At 38.2% G+C, this 23505-nt stretch overlaps 1 protein-coding gene across 1 annotated transcript in view; it reads left to right on the forward strand.

The window, feature by feature from the left end:
- Nucleotides 1-23505, forward strand: part of LOC131463829 (uncharacterized) — a 136821-nt gene that overhangs the window by 93166 nt on the left and 20150 nt on the right. Inside the window, exons 20-36 of the mRNA XM_058635881.1 lie at nt 923-1142; nt 1319-1546; nt 4714-4855; nt 5048-5217; nt 5400-5515; nt 5815-5978; nt 7458-7608; nt 12397-12465; nt 12941-13030; nt 13459-13599; nt 13940-14160; nt 14821-14906; nt 16224-16350; nt 17062-17158; nt 19844-19987; nt 22088-22165; nt 22338-22415. Coding sequence (XP_058491864.1) covers nt 923-1142; nt 1319-1546; nt 4714-4855; nt 5048-5217; nt 5400-5515; nt 5815-5978; nt 7458-7608; nt 12397-12465; nt 12941-13030; nt 13459-13599; nt 13940-14160; nt 14821-14906; nt 16224-16350; nt 17062-17158; nt 19844-19987; nt 22088-22165; nt 22338-22415 — 2322 coding nt within the window. The remainder of the gene's footprint in view (nt 1-922; nt 1143-1318; nt 1547-4713; nt 4856-5047; nt 5218-5399; nt 5516-5814; nt 5979-7457; nt 7609-12396; nt 12466-12940; nt 13031-13458; nt 13600-13939; nt 14161-14820; nt 14907-16223; nt 16351-17061; nt 17159-19843; nt 19988-22087; nt 22166-22337; nt 22416-23505) is intronic.

Below are 23505 nucleotides of genomic sequence, written 5' to 3' on the forward strand. Positions count from 1 at the left end.
AAACAAAGCTTTATCCCTAACTTTAAACTTCATCTAACCATGATCCAGATCTTAGCGCAAAACTTAACCAGTTCCTCAGAAATGAGGATCTGCCTCTATTGGAGCAAGGTTTGGTCAGTGTTTATCCAAGAAAGGTTCATAAAAAGCTAACAAATACAAGTTCACACACACACACACACACACACACACACACACACACACACACACTAAATGTGTGACTTTTTAGTTGCTGGAAGACTTCGATTCCAGCTAATTGGGTGCAGACAAACCCAAATTTACATTTACTCACACACACACACTCATCTTGTCACACTTTTCTTGTTAAATATAGCCATTATTCTGCAGCCATTTTTTAATATGTCATGTCCAATGTAGTGCAGGGCCAGAATTATGCTGAGTCAGCTTCAGGATTTAATAGAGGCAGTAACTGCAAGACATGATGCATCTGACTGGATGTGATTTCTTTATGGTTTATTTTTTATTTTGTTACCAACCTGTGTCAAATTGTGATGGTGATTGCATTATATTAGAATATAAGATTAAGTTCTTGAAGTAGGTCATTGAATGTTACTAAAAATAAAAGAAGAACAGTTTTTTTTGGTGATAATAACACTGGTAGCAACTGTTGTGGAAGTCTTATTACCTAAAAAGTAAAACGATGCTTTATAGTGATAAGGAATCAGAGGTGATATAATGAAGTAAAAGCACATGGGAGAGAGATAATATCACGGACACTTTTCTTTTTGGTGCATTTCAGTATGAAAATTTTCTCTACTTTTTCTCTGTGCTTGGTTGTTCTTGTTTCGTTCGTGTCCTACTTTTGTGTTTCTCCACTTTCATCTCCTGTTAACTCCTCACACATTTTCACTCTGTGCGTGACCTTCATACATCGATCTTTCATCATCTGTCTTTCCTCCAACAGAAAAACCATGTGTACAAAAAGTCCCTTCAGGCTCTGATCTACCCCATCTCCTGCACCACACCCCACAACTTTGAGGTCTGGACGGCCACCACACCAACCTACTGCTATGAGTGTGAGGGTTTGCTGTGGGGAATTGCTCGGCAGGGCATGCGCTGTGCTGAGTGCGGGGTCAAAGTGCACGAGAAATGCCAAGAGCTGCTGAATGCTGACTGCCTCCAGAGTGAGTAAACTTAAAATCTTAACCAAATATTCTTCAAATATCCTGCATTTCAGGATTCAAGTCAGTGATACAAGGGGACACAGTAACACCAAAATGAAAGGAAAATATGACCAAAGGAATATTGTGAGATTTAATAAGGGACTAATTTGCTGATTTTTGTACTGGCTGGTCTTCAGGAGCAGCTGAGAAGAGCTCCAAGACAGGTGCTGAAGACCGAACGCAGCACATCATCATGGCCATGAAGGACAGGATGAAGATCCGTGAGAGGAACAAGCCGGAGATCTTCGAGGAGATCCGGAAGGTGTTTGACATCTCCAAGATGATCCACGCCCAGCACATGAAGTTCATCAAGCAGAACGTCCTGGATGGCACCTCCAAGTGGTCAGCCAAGATCACCATCAATGGTATGTCCAGAGAATTTCTTACTTACTTCTAACTTTAAGAACTGTCATGTTGAGCCCTTTATTTTACACAGCGAGTGTGTGCTCTTCCACAGAGTTCACTATGATGTACTGCCATGTTTGTACAGTAGCCTAGAATGGACTCTATGGAGGACTTTTTTAATGATTTTATACTACCTGAAGGCTACCATAGTTTCTCATGAACATTTGGATGGCGAGCACGAGGATAAAGATATTTAAAAGATACCAAATGTCACAAAATCCCACACACTGGTCCTTTGAGACATGTCATTAATAGCATAAGAAAACAATGTACGAATACCGACAGCTAAAGAAAAGCCAGACATGTTTACTGTGACCACATGGTCACAGCAATCGGCACAAAAGTTTCTATAAACCTCAAGAACATGCCATAGAGTGGTTTGTCAACAACTGTGAAAACTGCTGTTACCAAAGCAACCAGGCACCTCACACCATATAGTGGCAGCATTGTTGCCATAGCAGCCGTGACACCTTGTCTCCTCAATCACCAGTGATGAGCGCAATTAAAGAGATATGGGCTCGGGCTCAGGCGTTCAGCTGGTGTTGAGCTGAAATGAATTCACACTCAGGTGCTTATTTTCCTTTTTCTGCTGATGACAGTCAAATTGTCAGAGACATTTTGATGTCTAATAAAATGTTTTTCATAAAAGGGACAGTATAGACTCAGATTGAAGCCATAGAGCTAACAACCTGGTTTGGTATGGAACATTAGTGTAAATACAGGAGAAATGACTGACACATTTTTACTTTTACATAAGTTCTTTTTCATTTTGCATTAATCAGTCTTGGCCCTTTTTGTGAAATGCAATCAGACGTACTTTTATCTCAAACTCAGGTTTTTATGTGAATCTAACTATGTCAAGTTACTTGATGATGGACTGACAGGAGGCACTCTACTGAGAATTATTTTCAAAATCTATTGACTCATAAGAGAATATGTTGTCTACTCTAATTCCCATTCAAAACTAGCTATAACATGGACTACGCTAATGTGCACATGATTAAAAAAAATATCAAGTTTGTTTTATGTTTTGCTAAATATACAAGTTTTCTAATTTCCTTTTTAAAAAATTACAGATTTGTCTTTAATTTTATCTTTAACTATTTGAGTAGTCAGTGGAGACACTATTTCATATTTTATTTTCATGTCATAGTTTGACTCCAACTTCCAGTGCAACTGGAACTACTAAAATCAAATGTAGATTTCAGCTTGGTTTGGCAGCACATGGTATAGAAGTAAACATAAATCATCTCTAAATTGCATGTATTAAATTCAATTTTAAATTAAAAATAAAATCAAAAATCATGGCAACTTGTATTTAAACTCCCTTAATCAGTCACCTTGTGGTGTTTGAATTATCCAGAGCATACACATTTTAAACACTTTCATACTGTTTCCTATACCCACATTATCACAAGCCAGTGCTCCCAAAAATCACATTATTTTTATCTTTTTAATCAACCATTACAATAATAGAGGAAGGAAAGAAAAAAGAAAAAAGTATATCCAAGTTAAATTGTAATCAAATAAAGGTAAATGACTATGCAATATCAGCTTGATTAAGTCAGTTTTTTTTTCCACTAAGTATATTAATTCAGCTTGGTTTCACTTTACTGTATGTGTCACCCACACACACACACACACACACACACACACACACACACACACCCTGTTGTGGCTGCAGTATATGCCCTCACAGTTGGCAAATGTTTGTTTGCATCAAATGTGACTTTGCAACTTAGCCTGTGTTGAACTTTAGCCCATTAACTCTCCACGGGATGCAGATAACGTGCACTTTGCACATGTTGCTCAGTTTCTTTGTCTTCAGGCTGCTTCAGCTGTGGTGACGGTGTGCAGCTACAAATATAGATACACTCATCACTAAGGTGCAACGTGATGGGCAGGAATGAACCTGTCCTTCAGTTCACCTCAAACCTCAAAGACATGTCTCCATACTCGCTTCATCTGACTTTTATCTCTGTCTGTCAATATCATTGTTTTTGTCAAGCAATTGATTGTGTTTGTTTCATTGCCTCACAGAAAATGCTTTGTTATTCTCTGTTGCTTTTTAGCTTGACAGAGAAAAACTCAAACAATAACATGTTGACATTTATTCTTAACGATGCTTCAATAGAATTTGTCTGTGTATGATGCCAATACTGGTCTGATACAGTCTGTTTACCACTTTTAAGCAACCAAGCTGTTAATAAGACATCTGTGCATGCACCACTAAGCCACAGCCATTAAAAAAACATAAAACTCCAACTGTTTAACAAAAAGTATTGTCCCATAAATAATATTTTCATTTCTGTTTAATTCAAATACATGTATCTTTCTGTTAGGAATGTAATTTGTGTAATAAAGCATCACATCACATAAACTTCACCCCAACATATGACACACAAATATGCCGTTGTAGTGAGTATACAACTATACACAGTGCATTATCTGTATTATCTATATTAAAAGTGTGTTATATCAACCATTAATGAGTCTGAAGGATGTTTATGAAGGGGGAATAAAATACCCACCACAGGACTCAGTTAAACAATCGTTTCCTTATTTAACTTCTACACAAATAAAAATACACCAGACAGTTTTACTTTTCCTTATTTTAGCTTAAAATGAATTGATTCTGCTGGCATGAATACTGCAGTGTGACAGACGTACAGTATGCAGTCATCATCATTCCAGTCACATGATGGTGGTGTCACATGTCACTTGTGCTTATGCATTTACTCAATATTAATTTTTTGACATATATTGTCCAGTGATTTTGACCAATATTGGACTGTTGCCAACACTGAGTATTGGATCTGCTCATCCCTATTTAGAATAGTAAAACATGGAATTAGAAGACTTTTGTTTGTTTTTTTGATGAGAAATGGAGCTTGTCAACATCTTCCAGTGAGTCAGGAGCAGTGTTGTGATGTTTTGCATAACTGTGTGGGTGATATTTCATATTATTTTGGTGTATATGTGTGTGTGTGTGTGAGAGAGAGAGAGAGAGAGAGAGAGAGAGAGAGAGAGAGAGAGAGAGACAGAGAATGCTTGAGAGTAGGTGTTTGGTTTGTTGTTCTTATGTAATTTTCTGTCATTTTCACCTCACAACGTGTGTTTGTGTCAGTCGTCAGTGCCCAGGGTCTTCAGGCCAAGGACAGGACAGGCTCCAGTGACCCATATGTCACCATCCAAGTTGGCAAAACCAAGAAGAGAACAAAGACCATCTATGGCAACCTCAACCCAGTTTGGGAGGAGAAGTTTAGCTTGTAAGTGCTTTTTATTAAACTTTCAGAGGTGTTACAAAGAAAAAAGGTGTCACTCTGTTTTGTGATCAAAGGTTCTAGAGATAATTTACTAAAAGGTATTTTTTTTATATATGTAACGTGTAAGCTTTTTTTCTTGCTTCTGACATACATATGCTGCTCCATCACTTACCCTCCTCTCCCCTGCCACTATAGCGAGTGCCACAACTCATCCGACCGCATCAAGCTGCGTGTTTGGGACGAGGACGATGACATCAAGTCACGAGTGAAGCAGCGTCTGAAGAGGGAGTCTGACGACTTCTTGGGTCAGAGCATCATCGAGGTCCGAACGCTGAGTGGTGAGATGGACGTCTGGTACAACCTGGGTATGTAGTCATTTTGAGCGATGCCCGTTTGTGTGTGAGTATAGAAGTGGGAGCGCTCAGTCTTTCAGCTGTCATCTTAGATTCAAAGTTCAACTTGAGATGAATTCTGAGTGCTGTATCAAGTCATTATGTGTGTGTGTGTGTGTGTGTGTGTGTGTGTGTATACATGTCTTCACTTGCAGAGAAGAGAACAGACAAGTCTGCAGTGTCTGGGGCAATTCGTCTTCAGATCAGTGTGGAAATCGAGGGAGAGGAAAAAGTGGCACCATACCATGTTCAGTACACATGCCTTCATGAGGTTAGTAAAAATAAATGCCCAGTACACCTGTCACAGTAAAAGTCTAGACAATTGAGAATGAGCCAAGGCCAAGACTATAGAAGCAGAAGGCCATACTGTTTTTCATAATCGATTAATTAAATCAAATAAAATATTACGACAATTGATTAATTTAATTTACTGTTATTATCCGTCAGTTAGTTCACTGACAGATTTTAGTTATAACCATTTTACAATATTAGATGTTTCTGTAAATTTCAACTCCTTGATGTTTCCATGCTTGAGGGCATGTTGACATATTGAACCCTTTGTCTTCACAGAATATGTTCCACTACTTCACTGATGTAGAAGGAGGCGGTGCGGTGAGGATCCCAGGGGCTCAGGGAGATGACGCGTGGAAGGTGTACTTTGACGAAGTGCAGCAGGAAATCGTGGATGAATTTGCCATGCGCTACGGCATCGAGTCCATATACCAGGCCATGACGTGAGTGTTTTATCTGTGAATGAATCTGTACTGTATGTGTCAATGTTTATATGTTAAGTTCAAGTCTGCACTTCTGTTCGTTCAAAAGGCTGAAGGCTGTGGTGACATCAGTCAGAAGTGTGCATGTGTGACTAAATCCAATCAGGAAATGCTTCATATTTGCGTGATTGTGTACAGTATTTACAGGCCAGTGTGTGTATGTTTAAGTGATGGGAGGAGGGCGGGGTTTTCATGAACTATAAAAAGAATGCAAATTAGTTTATCTCATCTAATGAGGAAAGATGACCCATACATTCAGACATTTCCTAACTGTCTGATTCGATCTTAGTACGCAGGTGGAGAGAAAGTTTCAGTGAGCACTCGCACACAAACACACGCTGGTTTAATTGCATTAATAATATTGTAATTTGACCTTAAAGTATCAAGACAAGCTATGTTTATTTGTTTTCTGTGCTGGAAGACGAAACCCAATCACATAACATAATCATACTGGAAAGCATTGAGTAAATTAAAGCTGTGGGCAGAAATGGCCCAGACTCTGTCTCTGTGGAAATAGGGATATGAGCCAATCAATAATGAAATTAACCAATCACAGCCAAATGAAAATGCATGCACTATAGCCACTTCTCTCACTACATTTGGCTTCTAAACTATAACAAACTTCTGGCAAAGTGTATGTTTTTATGGAGCCTGTCAGTATATTATTCCCCTGCAATAGCAACTCGTCATCTAATGCTAATTATTTTTTAAATAATTAAAAAAAAAAAAAATTTTAATTCTGCACGTAATATTTAAAACAAAGTGTCGCCATTGAAAGGATGAACATATGGTGCTGACCTGGTTTCCTGCATTACTTGTCCAGACTACATCCAGGAAATTTAATTGGAGCTGCGTGGTGAAGGATCAGCAGCAGCTGTGATTGGCACATTAGTCAGGCAGCTTGATTGCTAATGGCCGAGCATGCATTTTCAATGTTGGATGGTTACGTTTGACTATTGTGAACTCCTACAGATTTATTTTTAGCAATAGAAGTAGAATAGACTTATGAAACTTAATGTGGCCACTTATGTACTGACAGTAGTTTTAAGAAATGTCAAAGATTGAGGAAATCCAGACAGGATATTATCTGTAGCCTCGTTTTCTATTTTACATTTTGTTAATTTTCCTTTAAGCTTTCAATCTTTCATATGTCTGTTTTGTCTGACCATTTTCTCTCCACTCATTCGATCCTGCATTCTCTTTCTTCTTTGTCATTTATTTCCTCTGCCTCTCTCTGATCTTTCTTCATTCATTCTCATCCTCCTTCTTCTTGACCTCTTTGTTTCCTTCTTAAACTTTCTCACTTTTCCTGTTTCCGCCCATCCCAACCCACTCTCCTCCCACACCTCTCCATATCCATCTTTTCATTTCCTTCGTCCTTGCTCAGCTGCTTCTGTTTTTCTCCCATCTCTAAACCTTCTCCTTTTTGTTGCTCCTCAGCCATTTCTCCTGCCTGTCCTCCAAGTACATGCTGTCAGGGGTTCCAGCAGTGATGAGTACCCTGCTGGCTAACATCAATGCCTTCTATGCCCACCCCACTGCCTCCACCAATGTCTCTGCTCCAGCCAGATTTGCCGCCTCCAACTTTGGGGTAAGTGAGAGTCAATAAAATAAACACAGTGATACAGTATGTTAAAGTGGCCTTGAAGAAAGGTCTTTAAATGTCATAAATTTGAGTTTCTTAAACCTGCCGATAAAGAGAAAACACTTGTTCACGTCCCTACACCATACTAATATAAAATTGTAGTTATATTATTTAACCAATGATAAAGGTCACACAATACATTTAAAACAAATGTATCAAATTATTAGTTTTAGGGACTCATTGTACAGTGTTACCAGAAAAGTACAAAAAAGTAAATTAATAAAATACGAGTTGACATTATATTGATATCCTCCCTCGCTCTTCAATTACACTCCTCCCACAAAGAAATACAGAGTGGGTTTAGGCTAATTAGAGAATCTAAATTACATGTAGATCTGTATATATTGCTCCAAACTCCATCTCTCCCAACGATCTTCATAGGATGAGTGATTATGATGATGAATGGATGAACCTCTGAAGGTTCTGTCATCATGCAGGGTCATTGTGTCTTCAGCAGTTTAGATAAAGGCAACCAGACTTGCTCTTTGTCCAGTCTAAACCTTTGAAGATGGATGAATGGAGATAAGACATGTCATCAGGTTGTAACACTGATGTGCTAGAGTCACATCAGCATCCTTGATAACGAACCTGTACACAGTCAGTACATGTTGTTGTGTTCTGCTGCTAATCATCTTCCTCATTAAAAGCTAATGTTTTATCACTGTCAAACCTTTAGAACATCTCTTAACTTAGCTCTGGCCTTAATTCAGCCCACAGGTGGGTGGGACAATGACAGCTTGAGGCCGAGCTTAATGACTCCTGGGATGTACGCCAACAGCGTCAATTTCTCCTACTGGTCGCACTCATTCTCCAGTGATAAACGAGTGACTGCAGGCAGCATGCTCTCACTTTAATGGTCAAGGGATGGAGACAGACTTACTGTCACTATGGGCGACTCGACAACAGTGCATGTGGCTCCTTAATGGATTGAAAGCTTGGTAAAAAGCTCTGCTTGATTTGGTCATTAAATTTGACTGAATTTAGTCATTTTTGATGTAGATATCCGAGTAATCCGGAATCAAATGTTTTATCAAATCTCCTTTCCAATTTTTATGACAGAGATCATCAGTCACATTTGAATGACTTGACAGGAGTTAATGTATCAATCAGGAGTTATCGAGTGAAATAGTCCAGAAAGAACACAAATTACCCTAAACTAAATACATTTTTGACAGACGGAGCTCTATGGATTTTTTTACTCACTAATGAAATGTGGGAAAGCACATCCAATAACAACTCATACATCTACAGATAGCTATTAAAGATATTAAAAGACAGTTATTAATTATTATGTTATTCTTTAGGGGTTAAAGGTCAGTCCCAGCTGACCACCTATGAAACATTTAAGTCATAGTCAACTGAAATTAACCACAAATCTTCTTTCAAGTCATTTAGGGGTCAGTATTTTACTTGTTGTTTAGAATTAACTCGATGTTAATCTGCTGTTAAAAATACATTTTTTAAATGATGAAGATATTATTAACTACCTTTTATCCATGTGTTTTCTTTCACAAAGAAAAACACAAATTCAGTATTTTATAATTAAAGTTGTTCTGTTGAGGGAACAACACAGACAACAGGTAGTTGTTAATTGTCTGCTTTACCGATAGTGTCCATTCGCTTGACTTTTTCTATTTAACTGCTCCTTAAATGCATCCTTCTCCTTTGTTTTCTTTGTCAGTTTTGTTTCCCTGTAAATAATGAGCCAGTTTTAATGTACCTGTTACCATGGTGAGAAGGGGGATTTCTGGAGCTGTAGAAATGCATTTCTTTCCCTCCCATCTCATCGTCTCCTCCACTCCACCCTCGAGTGTGTGTGTGCCTTTGTGCAAGAAGACAGACATCCCTGCATCTCACACCTCCCTCCTGTTTCTGAGTGGAGAAGCTGTTGCATCAGTAGAAAAATGGCAGTGGGAGCAAACTTTATATTTTTTGGGTTGTTTTTTTAACACTAATCAGTCTCCAGTGTAACATTTACTGGGTGCACACAGTTTGCTTCCTTTTGGCAATGCCACTTCACTTTTACACCTATTCACACGTTAGAGGGTTGAGTTTATTATCTTTCATACTCACAGCAAGAACAATTGTGTGGAGTTTGTTTATCCAAAAAAATACAAGATTGTACATCATACACATGTTTCTGTATGATGTAGACATACCGTATATTTATGAAATATAACAATTGTGCTTACATACAAGCATATAACAATAAAAACAAAACAGTTTTTGCAGTAGCACAAGTGATGGACTCAACTTATAAGTGTAAAATCTAATTCTTTTGATATTGACAGACCTGATTTATCCTCTTATGGAAAATCCCTTTCATTATAAGTTGTGATTTACCTTTTTCTTTACTTATCTGCCCATTTTTTATTTTCCTCAAATGTGATTGTACCTAAGTGGGGAAAAAGGTACAATAGTGGATTTTAATACTGACTCCGTAGCTGCAGGGCAATTTTTGCAGTCCGATGTGTTGTGTAATGTGCTGGTTTGTGCTGTAAATGTGCTTTAATTTCAGAGCTTCCTTTTGTTTTATTAAATTATTTCAGCAGCAGAATGAAAGTGCATCTGTGAAACACAATCATTTACTGGTCACACTCCTGTTACCTGATGCTGCTGCATAGTCACTATGATTCATAGCCATCGGCAATTGGCATGGGGCTGGATAAATAAAAATGAGATTTAATACAAATATGGTGGCACTAGAGGAAAAGTACCATCGTAAAAAAGGACTTTGAAGAGTGGATCAGGTTTTGGAGAGATGCTAGAAATCCACATTCTTAATGCATGTCATTGTAAAATTCAGTGTTTTGTTATATGCAAAATCCAAGGGATGTGTCATCCTTTGTAGCAGTGTGACTCATCGATATATTGAGATTGTTTTGCAAAAAAAATGTTTGCAGTATAAATTACAGATAATGTGTAATGTGATAATGTGATAATTGTGTTGGTAACATTTAGAATTAGGTTTTTGGTATTTATGAGTGCAGCAGAGTCTTGGCAATTCCTACAAATCGATCCAAACTTAACTTTTGTGTACCATTTGATGGTGTTTTCTTAATAACCATCACTTTCTGCCAGTGTTTTCAATAATCCTGTTGCTGTTCAGCATCATTAAAAATGATGGCCTCCCTCAATTCCAGTGTCTTGAATAAAGGTTATGACATTTTTAAAGGGTTTGCTCACAGTGACAGAATAAATAGAATATAGGCAACCAATTATTTTATTGTAATTTATTTAAGGTTAGAATCCGCCTCCGGTATTAGATTCAGGGGGATTTCTCCATTCCTCTCTGTCGTGACTTGGAAAGCTCTAACACACTTCAGTGTCTTTACTTTCTGTTACGTAACTGCTGTCTGTTTGCAGTGTTCCTGCCACCATGGGACTCGCACAAACACGCAAACAAAACAAACTTTTAAGGGATTGATTAAAATTTGGCTCTTTTTTTCATTGGGCTTTGGCGCCAGTTATAATGTTGGCCGTTATTTATTCCTTGATCCACAGATAAAAAACAAAGGGAAACCCAACTAACATGCACAAGCTGCTTTGCTAAAGAAGCGAAAGACAGATATCCAAAGAAACTTTCCCAATGTTATGTAATCAAAAAAAAAACATTTTGGGTTTCACTGTCGTGTCATTAGCTTTTAGATATAGCAAAGTTTTTAATGAGGCTGGAAACTTTGCTCATCTTTCTTCTCCCCCTCTCATTTTCTCTATTATTTTTGACTCTCACTTCTCCTCAATCTTCTGATTTCAGATTGCTTTATTGACATAACATATGTGAGGAATACATGAAAAAGAACAGGGCTATCACTATACTTGTTATAGTTTGTGGTGGTAGAGCTTGTTGGCTTCACCCGTGGCTCCTCCTCTCCATGTGTCCCCATGAATTTGAGCAAGACACTGAGCCCAAGTTTCTCCTACTAGCCAGAATCTGCTTTATTGTTCTTTTGCTGATATGGCTATGTATGTTTCCTGCTAATCCCTTGTTTTTTTGGGCGAGGCAATTTGAAATAGTAAAATCAAATCTGGGACCAGTACACTGTAGAACATCAATTACACCATGAGAATAAAATAAATTGTTTTTATATACAGAATTAAGTAAGAGACATTGACTGTTGAGTGTTAAGTGTGTGTCACATTTTTCTCGATAGTATATAGACGTTAGGTTGTAGTTTGACAAATCATGTTTCAGCATATTTGAGCACATTTCTTTGCCTACAGCCCGTGTAGAGATCAAAAGAGTTGGAACACACTGAACAAAATGCAGTAGCTTTTTTTCCCTTTTCATTTCATTTTTTTGTTTTATTGTCGAGCAAGTTGTTTCAGGAACTAACTATGTCTGATGAATGTAAACGGAAAAACCTATTTGATTAAAAAAGCGCAACACTTTGTCTCACTTTGTGTTTGAGGCATTTTAACAGTGCACCTCTTCTCCTTATGTTTGAAATTATCCGTGCTGGCATTTAAATTATGTGCACTTTATTTTCATTAAAAACTTGCTTGATGTGAAAAAACTTGCAGATTATATATATATATATATATATACATCCATCCATACATGTATATTTTTATTTTTTTTAAGCACCATTTGAGTTTGCCCTTTCCTTCGGCAACACATTTGTTCATACAGAAGCTGCAAATTGCTCATGTCTTTATTTTCCCATTTGTCTAGACAAAGGAATTGCAAGAATCTGAACAAATTCTCTTTGCTTTCTTTCCTCCTTCAAACAGAGAGATCGTTTTGTGAAGCTTCTGGATCAACTTCATAACTCCCTGCGTATAGACCTCTCCATGTACAGAGTGAGTGTCCACTTTTCTTTACCACATGCAGACATGTAGCTTCAGTCCAGTAACATGACAATTTGTGCCTTTTTGTTTGGGGAGAAAAAGTGTGGTGGCAAGCAGAAAAATGACCCAGGTTCACGACCCCGGTCTGAATGAAGGCCTTTCTCCATGGAGTTTGCATGTTCTCCCTTTGTGTGTGTGGGTTTTCGCCAGGTTCTCCTGTTTCCTCCCAAAGTCCAAAACATGCCATGGTTCTTTTCACAGTTTCCATGCTTTTTTTTTGTCAAAATCTCACTCCTCTCTCATTATTTCATTAATTATAAAAGTGTGGTTGTAATACATTTTGCATAATATAATAATAATATGCATAAATTAGGAACCCAACATCGTAAAATTAAAAACCATTGACATCATTGAAAAGGGGAAAATGCACTTTGCTTTGTTTACTGAAATATTAATTACCCTTTGCATGTTTGTGTTTCTCATGCAGAATAACTTCCCAGCCAGCAGCAAGGATCGCCTCCATGACCTGAAGTCAACAGTGGATCTTCTCACAAGCATCACCTTCTTCAGAATGAAGGTAGAAACAGAAAGCAATACATAAATAAACAAGTTAATAGTGTGTAAAGTCATAATCAGGGCCGGAAGTTAACATTACTGATGTGTGCTTTGAATATTATGTGCTATCAAAGATGACAATCAAATTCTGTCAAGTTTTGATATGGTGGATTTGGTGCTAATGAGGTGAACCTTGGTTTTATCACTGTTTAATTTCAGAACGTTGCAAAAGAACCAGAATTTGATTTCACAAAGGCAATTGGAGAGGGAGGTTGGTGGGAGGGTAGAGTTAGGTTTTGGTGGACAGGTGGCGCTGGGTGTCATCAGCTCTACCTGTTAGAAAACTTACCTGTTAATGCATTATGAAAAAAGCATGACTGCATGAATATCTGTGTTTCTCAGTGGTGTTTTTCACTCCAATGGGCTGTCCTTGTCCTTGTCCTTGTCCAGGTCTTGGAGCTGCAGAGTCCTCCCAGGGCAGCGAATGTGGTGCGAGATTGCGTGAAAGCCTGCCTGAACTCCACCTACGAGTACATCTTCAACAACTGTCTGGAGCTCTTCAGCCGTCAGTTCCAGACTGCCGTACAACCGGTGAGTTTCCACCGATTCTTCTCAGCATTAATAATGTAATATTTGTTCATTTCTGCTTCATTATTGATTCCTATCACATTGATGCTGAGGTCGAAAAGTTTTACAGTTTTAACTTGGGTTTTTTTTGGTGGCGACAGTCTCACAATAACTACCTGGGAATCATTTTGCATGGTGAAACAGAAGCGAGTTGAGAAAGTTTGTAGCTTGAATATCACCGCCACCGTTTACATTTGAATCATGAGCTACCATACAGTGCAACCTGTATGAGTATGCAAACAGTTTATACTTGCATAGCATTTTTAATTATTTAAAGGCTTCACCAGAGTTATTCTTTGTGCAGCCTGAGCCAGAGAAGAAAAAGAAGAAGGAAAAAGCTGATGGAGATGAGGAAGAAGACGATGATGAGGAGGACGAGGAGGAGGAAGAGGAGAAGAAAGAGGAGAGCCAGCCAGAAGAGCAGGGACCAAGTATTCAGAATCTGGAGTTCTGGCCCAAACTCATCACACTCATCGTCTCCATCATTGAAGAGGACAAAAACGCATACACGGCCATCATTAACCAGTCAGTATTTAGTTTCACTCTTATTTTTTACCTCGTTTGAGAAGTGTTTGGAAAATGTTCTAAAAATCTGTAATTCGTTTAATTGTGTGAACTTTTATTTACTAATCAAAAGTACAGAGATTGTCAGTGTTTTTTCTCAAAATAACCTAATTCTATTCGGTAACATAAACAATTTGTTAGAACTTAATTGTGTGGGGAGACGAGCAGGACGCACAGTGTGTTTATGTGACACTAAAAATAAGCTTAAAGACTAGCCTAAAAAAAAAAATTGGCTAGAAAAACAAAGATCTGAAACTTCATTAATAACTTACTGTCGACCATCTACTGAGAGCAGGAAACGATGGAGCAGTGAACTGTCAGATCAAACTCACCAGATTTACACAAAACACCAAAACAGCTCTCAAAAAAACACTTTTTTTTCTCTGTTTGCACAACTAATAGAGACATACATGTACATGAATCAAAGTAGTGGACATAACAGGTGTAGCATGCAAGAAATGCTCATTGTTAGTGTTGCCAGGCAACAGTTATGGTACTATTTTTGTTTGCCAGAGCATGGCTGTGATATCTGTGCCCTCATGCTCATGACTTGCTGGTTTTCCAGTACAACAGCACTCAATTAAGAAGAACTATTCCTGTATAACTGTTCCTCTCTTTCAGGTTTCCTCAGGAACTCAATGTTGGTAAAGTCAGCGCTGAGGTCATGTGGATGCTGTTCGCTCAGGACATGAAGTACGCTCTGGAGGGTGAGACTTTGTGTGTCTCTATACAGCACGTGTGTGTGTGTGTGTGTGTGTGTGCATCTGTGAGAAAAAGTAACAGCTGTCACGAGACTATCACCTTTGTTTCACTCCCTCGTCATTCTCACTCTGTTTCCTTCACTCCGTCGACTCTCTTCTAGTTCTGGATAAAATCCATCACTACCGCTGGAACAATGGTGAGATAGATTGTAGCTGATAAGATCGAGTCAGACGAGCCAGCACTGCTAGAGTTGCTGTGGTTTCTGGTTGTTTATCCATGTTGAGTCACAGATAAGGGTTAGAGAGTCAGAGCGACTGACATCATATGAGACTCAAACTAGAAAAATATGAAATAAGTCTAAGAAGTACATGTTGAAAGGCTTTGGAGCCTGTTTTCTTGATCTTATGCCTCTAAGCTGCACAGCCACACTCAGTTTATACCTGAGCTGCTCAGCGGGAGCAAAAGTGGAATTTAAAGCTTTGATCAAAAGCACATGTTGAAGGAGAATCATTTTCCCTGTTTCAGGCTGTTGAATTAAATCAGTGTCTTCTCACTTCTCCGGCTGTTTGGAATTAATTCCAATTTTCCAAGGTGAAAACAGGCTCTTATTATTAATGCTTGATTAATCAAAAGATGTTAATATCAGTTGAAATGACAGATTTTTGGTCCGGAGTGAAAGTTGATGTAGTTTTAATCTTTGTTTTTTTTTTTTATTTAAAGCAAGTATGTATTATTCCTCAGAGCGATTTGTACAATTGATAAATATTATATGCGAGTACAATTTCTGTTTGAGTCTCATGTGTCTCATGTAAGACTTGAAACTCTTGTGTCCCAGATCCCAGCTCGTAGATAATTCATTATTTTATATTTCAGATCAAATGTTTAGTCATAAAGAAATAGCTGAGACTGATCCCTTCACTTCTTTAGACTCTTCTGTCTGTGTCTTTTTTCCATTTCCTCGAGAGTATGTACTTTTTTGTTATTTAGTATTATTTCCCTTTCCATCTCTGTCTTGTTTTTTTTGTTTTTTTCTGACTTCTTATTGGTTGTTCTCACAACTCTGTTGCCATCTCAGCTCCCGTCACATTTCGCATCCGTGGAGTTGATTTCTATGCTGGTAAGACTGTGTGTGTGTAAGTGTGTGTGTGTGTGTGTGGTTTTAAAGCCCCTAATGAGATAAAATGTTGTTAAAGTTGTGGTTTCAGGTTACACATGAATTATGTTACGGTAGAGATTGCGGTTAAGGTTTGGCTTGGGCTTCTGTGTTATAGATGTGTAAATCTGTGTGTTTCTGTGTGTGTCTGTCACTGTCATCTTTACAGAACATGAGAAACATAAGCTCTGCAAGACTGCGGAGTACATGAATCTGCACTTCAAGGTCAAGTGGCTTTACAACGAGTATGTGAAGGACCTGCCTGCCTTCACAGACACTGTGCCTGAGTACCCAGCGTAAGACACTCACACACACATTCTCACACATTCTCACACATTCTCACACATTCACGCACGCCTCCTGTGTCCTCTCCTCCAGACAAGAGCAACCTCATCATTTACAGGTTATTAGGTGATTTTAATTCACAAATGTCTATCTGTGGTAAAAAAGATATGTAATAAAACCAGTCAATGAAAAAATATATAAAAAAAGTAAATAATTTAATAAAGCTAAAGAATTAAAGCCGTGGCATGTAAATATGAACCGATGTCTGTTGTATTCGAACCATTGTCAAATGAATTAAGCCTATCAGCTCCACATGACTCCTTTTATTTGTCTATGCATCTATATAAGTATAGCAGTGTTTAGAACTCATGTTGCCGGGCGACAAGAGATTCATTTTATGTCAACACAAACAGAGGCAACAGCAGCACTCTGCTAGTTTGTGCTTGTAAGGTTAGGCTGCAAACAGTTTGGATTATGACTGAAAACACAAAGAAATGCCCGTGTCAGCTAAATGGCATGCACACAAACACTATCACAGTCAGGTTTGATAGTATTGCTTGACGGAGCCGGTTTTCCAGGTGAAGGACACAACATACAAACAAACAAGTTACGCAGCGCAGCTTTAATTCATAATAATCCTTTATCCAAACGATGGTGATTTCAACAGACTAAAATAAGTTCTGTCACATTTATTGTTGATCTTAGTCTTGTTGTTGTTCCAGGTGGTTCCTCCAGTTTGTCCTGGCCTGGCTGGGTGAGAACGAGGACGTGTCGATGGAGTTCATGCATGGAGCACTGGAGCGAGACAAGAGAGAAGGGGTGAGGTGACGAGAAAAGACTGTGGTTAGAACTGTTTTTCCATGAGCAGAAATCTGCTCCTTAAATATTATGAGGACAACACATTTGTTCTTTGTTTACTAGATACAGGAACATATCTGGCCAAATTCAGAATATTGTTTGAAAAATTTAACTATATAATAGGAAAGAAACTCTGTTGAGTTCTTTGAAGGGTTTTTTTTTTTGCAACAGAGGCTGTAATTTAACACATACTGGAGGTGCAAGCCTTGGTCTAATCTGTGAAATGAAACGTTATGCGAGTGCATGTGCGTGTGTGTGTGTGTGTGTGTGCGTGCGCGCGAGTCAGCACTTATCTGTTATTCCTTTTGTGCCACCAGTGTACACAAAACTATCAACAGTAGCTATTATCAGGCAGACAGAAACATGACAACAAACACATCGAACAACTCACTTGTTGTGTTTTTGCTCTTAAATTGCAGTTAACTGTTAATCTATGAGCGTTTGCAGTCTATACCTGTTTGTACTGCTTATTATTTGCTTTAAAAAGACCTTTTTCTTACACAATGTCTGCAGTATGTTTATGTCCAAGTGATTCAGCAGTCTCGTGCTTGCAGTAATCAGAGGAGGAAGTCATGTGACAAAGTCTGTGAGGGAGGAGGCCAGAGTTTGATAGAAATATAAAATAAAATATTAAAATGTTTGTTTTCCATTTCCACTAGATATAGAGTTTCTTCCTATAACCAACCAACATTATGACATATCCTTAACTGCATGTTTATTTATTTTTTTATTTTCTAACCCTTTAAACATTTACACTACCATTGTCACATCATAAAAGTCTTAGTCATTTATTTAATGTTATTTTTTTATTAGTTTTAGTAGGGTAGGGACAAATGTCTTATTAAACGATTTAGGTTGGGAGACTTGGAGTTAGAGTTTAATGATCTCTTCTTACTGGAGCCTCAGACGTCTTTCCATTCGAATAATATTCAGCAATGTGCTCTGCAATTTCAATTCCTCATTTCCTGACATTGGCTCAGCAGACACCATAATTCAATTAAGGCAAAAAGAAAAACAGAAAAAAACAGGAACAATTTTCTGTCTCCTCTATTGGTGGAGATAAGACATTATGTCTATGACCTCAGCTGTTATGTCTGATGTGTTACCACACAGATCTTGCATAAATGTGACATTTATGTTATTTAACACTTGGGCCACTTTGTTAATACAGGGAGGAATATGGAGGATAATAGAGGATATGGAAATGATGGAAGGTGACTTACAAATGTAAAATGTAGGGGGAAAAAAGTTTAAAAGTTTGAAAAATCCTAAAAAAAAAAGAAAAAGGCACAATCCTTTAAAGCAACTATACTTCAGGCTATAAAAAAACTGAAGAAAATGATGTAAAGGAGACTCTCGTTAGACCAGTTCTTAACATAATGTTATCCTCTTGTCTTCCCTCAATGGGAGAATTGTCAATGTTACAGCAGCAGAGCAGATAGTAAAATAGATAATCAGTAAAAAAAAAAAAAAAAGGATATGATTTAAACAAGACATAAAAAAATGAAAAATTTTAAATACCGTATATATACAAAATGTATTGTACGCTTGTATTATTGATATGTCTTTTAGCAAATAATCTATTCTATTGTATTCTAGACATATGTTGGCTCCTCATACTGGTTTTCAGATGTTGTGATTGGTTTACCTATTCAAAATAAGATTGGTTGTTGCAGAAATGACAGTAATAATAGTCAGAAATGTTATGCACAAATTTGCTCTTGTCACAATACTTACAGTGAACTGGGTCACAAAAGTTTGTCAACACATTACAGTATTGACGTCAAACCCAAGGCTGACGGCTTCCTTCAGGCAGAATTCAGACAAATACTGTCTTTTGAATCAGTTACACTACGTGGTTCTTGCCATATTTATATTTGTATTTCATGTCTGTGTTTGTATTTGCTGTCATTTTTCTCTGCATTCGTCTGTAAACAGAAAAAAACTGTAGTCTTGATAACAATTGTCTGCCATAAAAAAGGTAATGCAAACTTATTAACCACAAAAACAGGTTTGGTTAGCATACTTTCAGGCTCAGGTCAGGTTCAAACAGAAGTATACATCTTGTGCATCAAGATTCTGTCTCTTACTCAGTACACTCCACACATATGCTGTACCTGTATCGCTCCAGTAGCCTAATGGCACACCTCATTGGAGTTTATGAGGAGTCCATTACAGATGGATCGTAGTGAGGACCTTAAGTGCTTATCCGCCTCGTTGGCTCTTAAGGACCCAGATATAGATCAATATACTGTAGGTTTCTAAAACAACACAAGGATTCAATCATGAGGCACAACCCTCTTAACTGCCACAAACTATCACACCAACCCTCAGGGCACAATTTCCATTTCCATTTAAGCCATTTAGCTGATGAATCTACAGCATCTGTGGCAACACATGCAATATGTCCTCCATTCCTTCAGCACCAATGTCACAAGTGAATGATCATGTAGTCATGGTCAGAATGTCCTGATTTCTGTGGAGTGATTAACACAGTAGCTGGAAAATAGTGTTGTACTAGTAATTATTTGATTGCAAGACGGCAGAGAAGGATGTGATGCACGAGTCAGTAAAGACGCTGCTGTTTGGATTACAGGAAATAAGAATGCTACTGTTAAATACTGACGTGTCTCTCTCCACCTGCAGTTCCAGCAGACATCTGAGCACGCTCTCTTCTCCAGCTCGGTGGTGGACATCTTCACGCAGCTCAACCAGAGCTTTGAGATCATCAAGAAACTAGACTGTCCTGACCCCACAGTGGTGGCCCAGTATAACAGACGCTTTGCCAAGGTACTGTATGTCTACAGTATATTTATCAAACATCTTATTTATGTACAGTTTTTTTTTTTTTTTTAACTCGCAAAAAAAATGTAAACTATTTAACCATTAAACATTTAGTCAGAATACAGAGCTGCATTGTTACATTATTTGTATGCTGGCTTTGTCAAGAAATACTATCAGACAATGGCAGCACAGGGGCAGGTGGGGGCAAGAAGTATTTATCCCTTTAATCTGCTGTTAATAAGCATTGTGTGAATTCACTTGACAATAGTTTGAATCTAAAGAACATGTATTTATATTTAAAAGCTACACACTACAGTCTTGACACAGTGGAGGTGAGCTATAAGCACAGCTGTAGCTGCGATTGGTCTTTTAAGTGGATCAATTACTAATTCAAGTAAATGTTCAAGCAAAGTTGCCAAGTATTTGCATTTTCCATCTTCTCGTTATATTGCAGTGCTACCAACGCTTCAAGGAGAGTTTTAATGGGCCTGTATTCTTGGTGTAGTGCAGTATGGTTGTAAACTACTCTCAGGAGTGTAGTTGTAACCATGTGGTTCCAGTAATGAGGAGACCAGATAACTTTAACAACTTTTTGTTCAAGAAGTTAAGCCACTGTGTGTAAGTCAGAGCTCCTATAGCATCATAATTTGCCGATTAACAAGTAGATTTTCAAGTCTTTGTCCATTTGTGTACCAATATGCTATAAATTTGGTATCAAATTAAAAAAATGTTACCCTATGTTCCTGGGCAACAGCTTTAAAGTGTCAGTTTTGACCTTCTTGAATCATGTATTCCTCTGAAACACTGACCAGTGGCTTCTTGCTTGTGCACAGTTTGCACTGTGTTGTGTTTTGTAGGAACTGAACCTTCAAATGTAATTTAAGGCAGTTGCTTTTAGGCAGAGCCATTAAATTTAACAAACCTTTCACTGCAGAAGAATTGTGTGCAGATATATTCTGTGTGTGTGTGTGTGTGTGTGTGTGTGCGTGTGCATACACGCGCACGCTTGTGTGTGTGTGTGTTTGTTTGTGGTGCTTTGGCTCGATCAATGTAGGACTCATTAAATAAAGAATGGCTAATGTAAGCCATCACTCTCAGATGTCCATCTCTGTCCCCAACCCTTGACTCCATGTCCACTTTGCTCCACTCATAGTAATATCTCTCTCTCTCTCTCTCTCTCTCTCTCTCTTCGCTCTTTAAGCTGTAGTTTGCCTCATTCCTCTCTAAATGTCTCTATTTCATCTTTTTCTGAAGAAGAACATGTCCCATGTGTGCCCCACACAACATCTAAGATTTATTGTCGGATCAATAAACACATTAGACACACAGTTTCAGCTCTGACATCCTTTAGACTCCCTGGTTTTTGTTCTTTTAATTCTCTTACATTGAATACTCTGAAGAATCATCAGACATCAGTTTGCATAAGGCAGTTGTATCTTCCAACTTAAGGACTTGAGGTGTGTATCGCACAGTGGTGTAGTTGATTTTTATTGGCCATTGCAGCTGTCATTAGTGCTGAATGTGTGTCATGCCCCTGCAGCGGCAGCGTTGACGGTGACTATAACAGCTAAGCATGAACGGTAATGATAACAGGCTGCTCTCTGTTGGTGGGGATGTCTTGCCAACACTTTCGCCTACACCTCTCAATGTAGCCAAGTATTCGCGGACCACTGGTCCCTCTCCACTGGTTGGCAAAATTAAAATCACTGGGGGGAAATTAAAATAAGGAAAGCTTTATATCATTGAACATAAAACTAGTAAACAGCCCTGAGTGCAGGATGAATCAGGAAATACCGTCGCACCAGAAGTGAAAAGCCAAGATTTCTGATATAAAAATACTATGATTTGCATTTAGAAAGACATACTCTACCATGTGGAGCCTTTAGTTATGAAAATGAAATGTTGGGTCATTTGCAATTTGAACACAACACTTCTAACAAACTGCTGCTGTTTTTTTAATGAAATGTTAGATAAATATGTATCATTCTAACGTGAATATTTGATATTTCTTCCGTTTTTGACCTAAACAACAAAAATACATTGTCAGATTCACTACCTTCGACTCAAAAAAAGACTGTCCCAATGTGTCTGATGTCTTGTTTCCAGACGATCACCAAAGTGCTGCTGCAGTACTGTGCCCTGCTGTCCAAGAGCTTCCCCTCCTACTGCGAGAAGGAGAAGATAGTGAGTACTGCTGTCTCACCAAACATCTTCTTACTACCAAACACTCTTCAACTTATCTGTTCTCTGTTGTTTACTTGTTTGAATATTTTAACTTCCTTTCATTGCCTTCTGTAACTCTCTTTCTCTTTTTGTATTCTCTTTTCTACTATTCACCTCCTCTAACTCCCTCCAGCCGTGCGTGCTGATGAACAACATCCAGCAGATGAGGGTTCTTTTGGAGAAGATGTTTGAGTCAATGGGAGCAAAACAGGTGGGGAAACACAGACGTGTGTAAACACAGCTGCTGTTCACTTAAAGTTTATTAATGAGCTGTGTGGTAAAAATTGAAAATGAATGTCATTATTTTGGGTCTTGGTGAATGAGAAATGATCATCAGTGGCTGAATCCAGTGGAGCAAGTAATTACTGAGTGACTGAGTGAGCAGCAGTGAACAACCATCCATCCATCTTCTACCACTTTATCCTCCACATGAGGGTTACAAGGAGATGCTGGTGCCAATCCCAGCTGACACAGGGTGAAATACAGGTCACCAGTCCATCACATGGCCACATAAAGAAAAAACAACCATCTACTCTCACACTCACTGCGGTCCATCAATGAAAGAGCCAATAAGTCAACATCAGTGCATTTTGTTCAGTATATTTTATTTATTTATTAGGCGAATAATTAATGTCCCCTCATGGATTATTCAGTTTTGGATTCCAGTTTATTGTTATGTTGCATTTTCAAATATTTGTCTTCACTTGTGTCTTCACGGGGACAAAGTGCTGCTGGCAGCAGGAGATGAACACAAAGAGATAAAAGTTTGTTTACAGTTTATGATTGTTGCTCATCGTCTGCAGCAGAAAAAACATCTTCATTAAACTGGATGTAAAAGACATCTGTTTTATATTAATGGCATTAAAATATAGTGTATTATATTTCAACATTTATTATACGGTTTGTAGTAGTAGTGACAGCGTCAACACTGTTGGACTTCAGATTTATTGAAATGAAGGAGTAACTGCCCATTAATAAGCTTGAAATCTGTCTTGTGGAGCAAAATGATGTTCAACGATGTTCGGACGGCTTCTCCGTAGTTGTGTTTTTCTTTTACTGTTGTCGTACATTGTTCTTGTCAGTGTTGATGTTATATTGAATAGCATATTTTGACGGCAAGGTGAAAATAATGGACCATTAAAATGTTATACATTATATATCCACTTGAAAATTGTATGACAGCGAAAGTGTCAGCTAAACCTGGCTGAATCTAGGAGAAAAGTATCTGCACTGGCATGTGGAGTCCAATCCCATTTTATTTATGAAGCACTTTTAAAGCAACACGATTTGCCAAAGTGCTG

This window comes from Solea solea, chromosome 8 (genome assembly GCF_958295425.1).
Source record: "Solea solea chromosome 8, fSolSol10.1, whole genome shotgun sequence".
Taxonomy (NCBI): Eukaryota; Metazoa; Chordata; class Actinopteri; order Pleuronectiformes; family Soleidae; genus Solea; species Solea solea.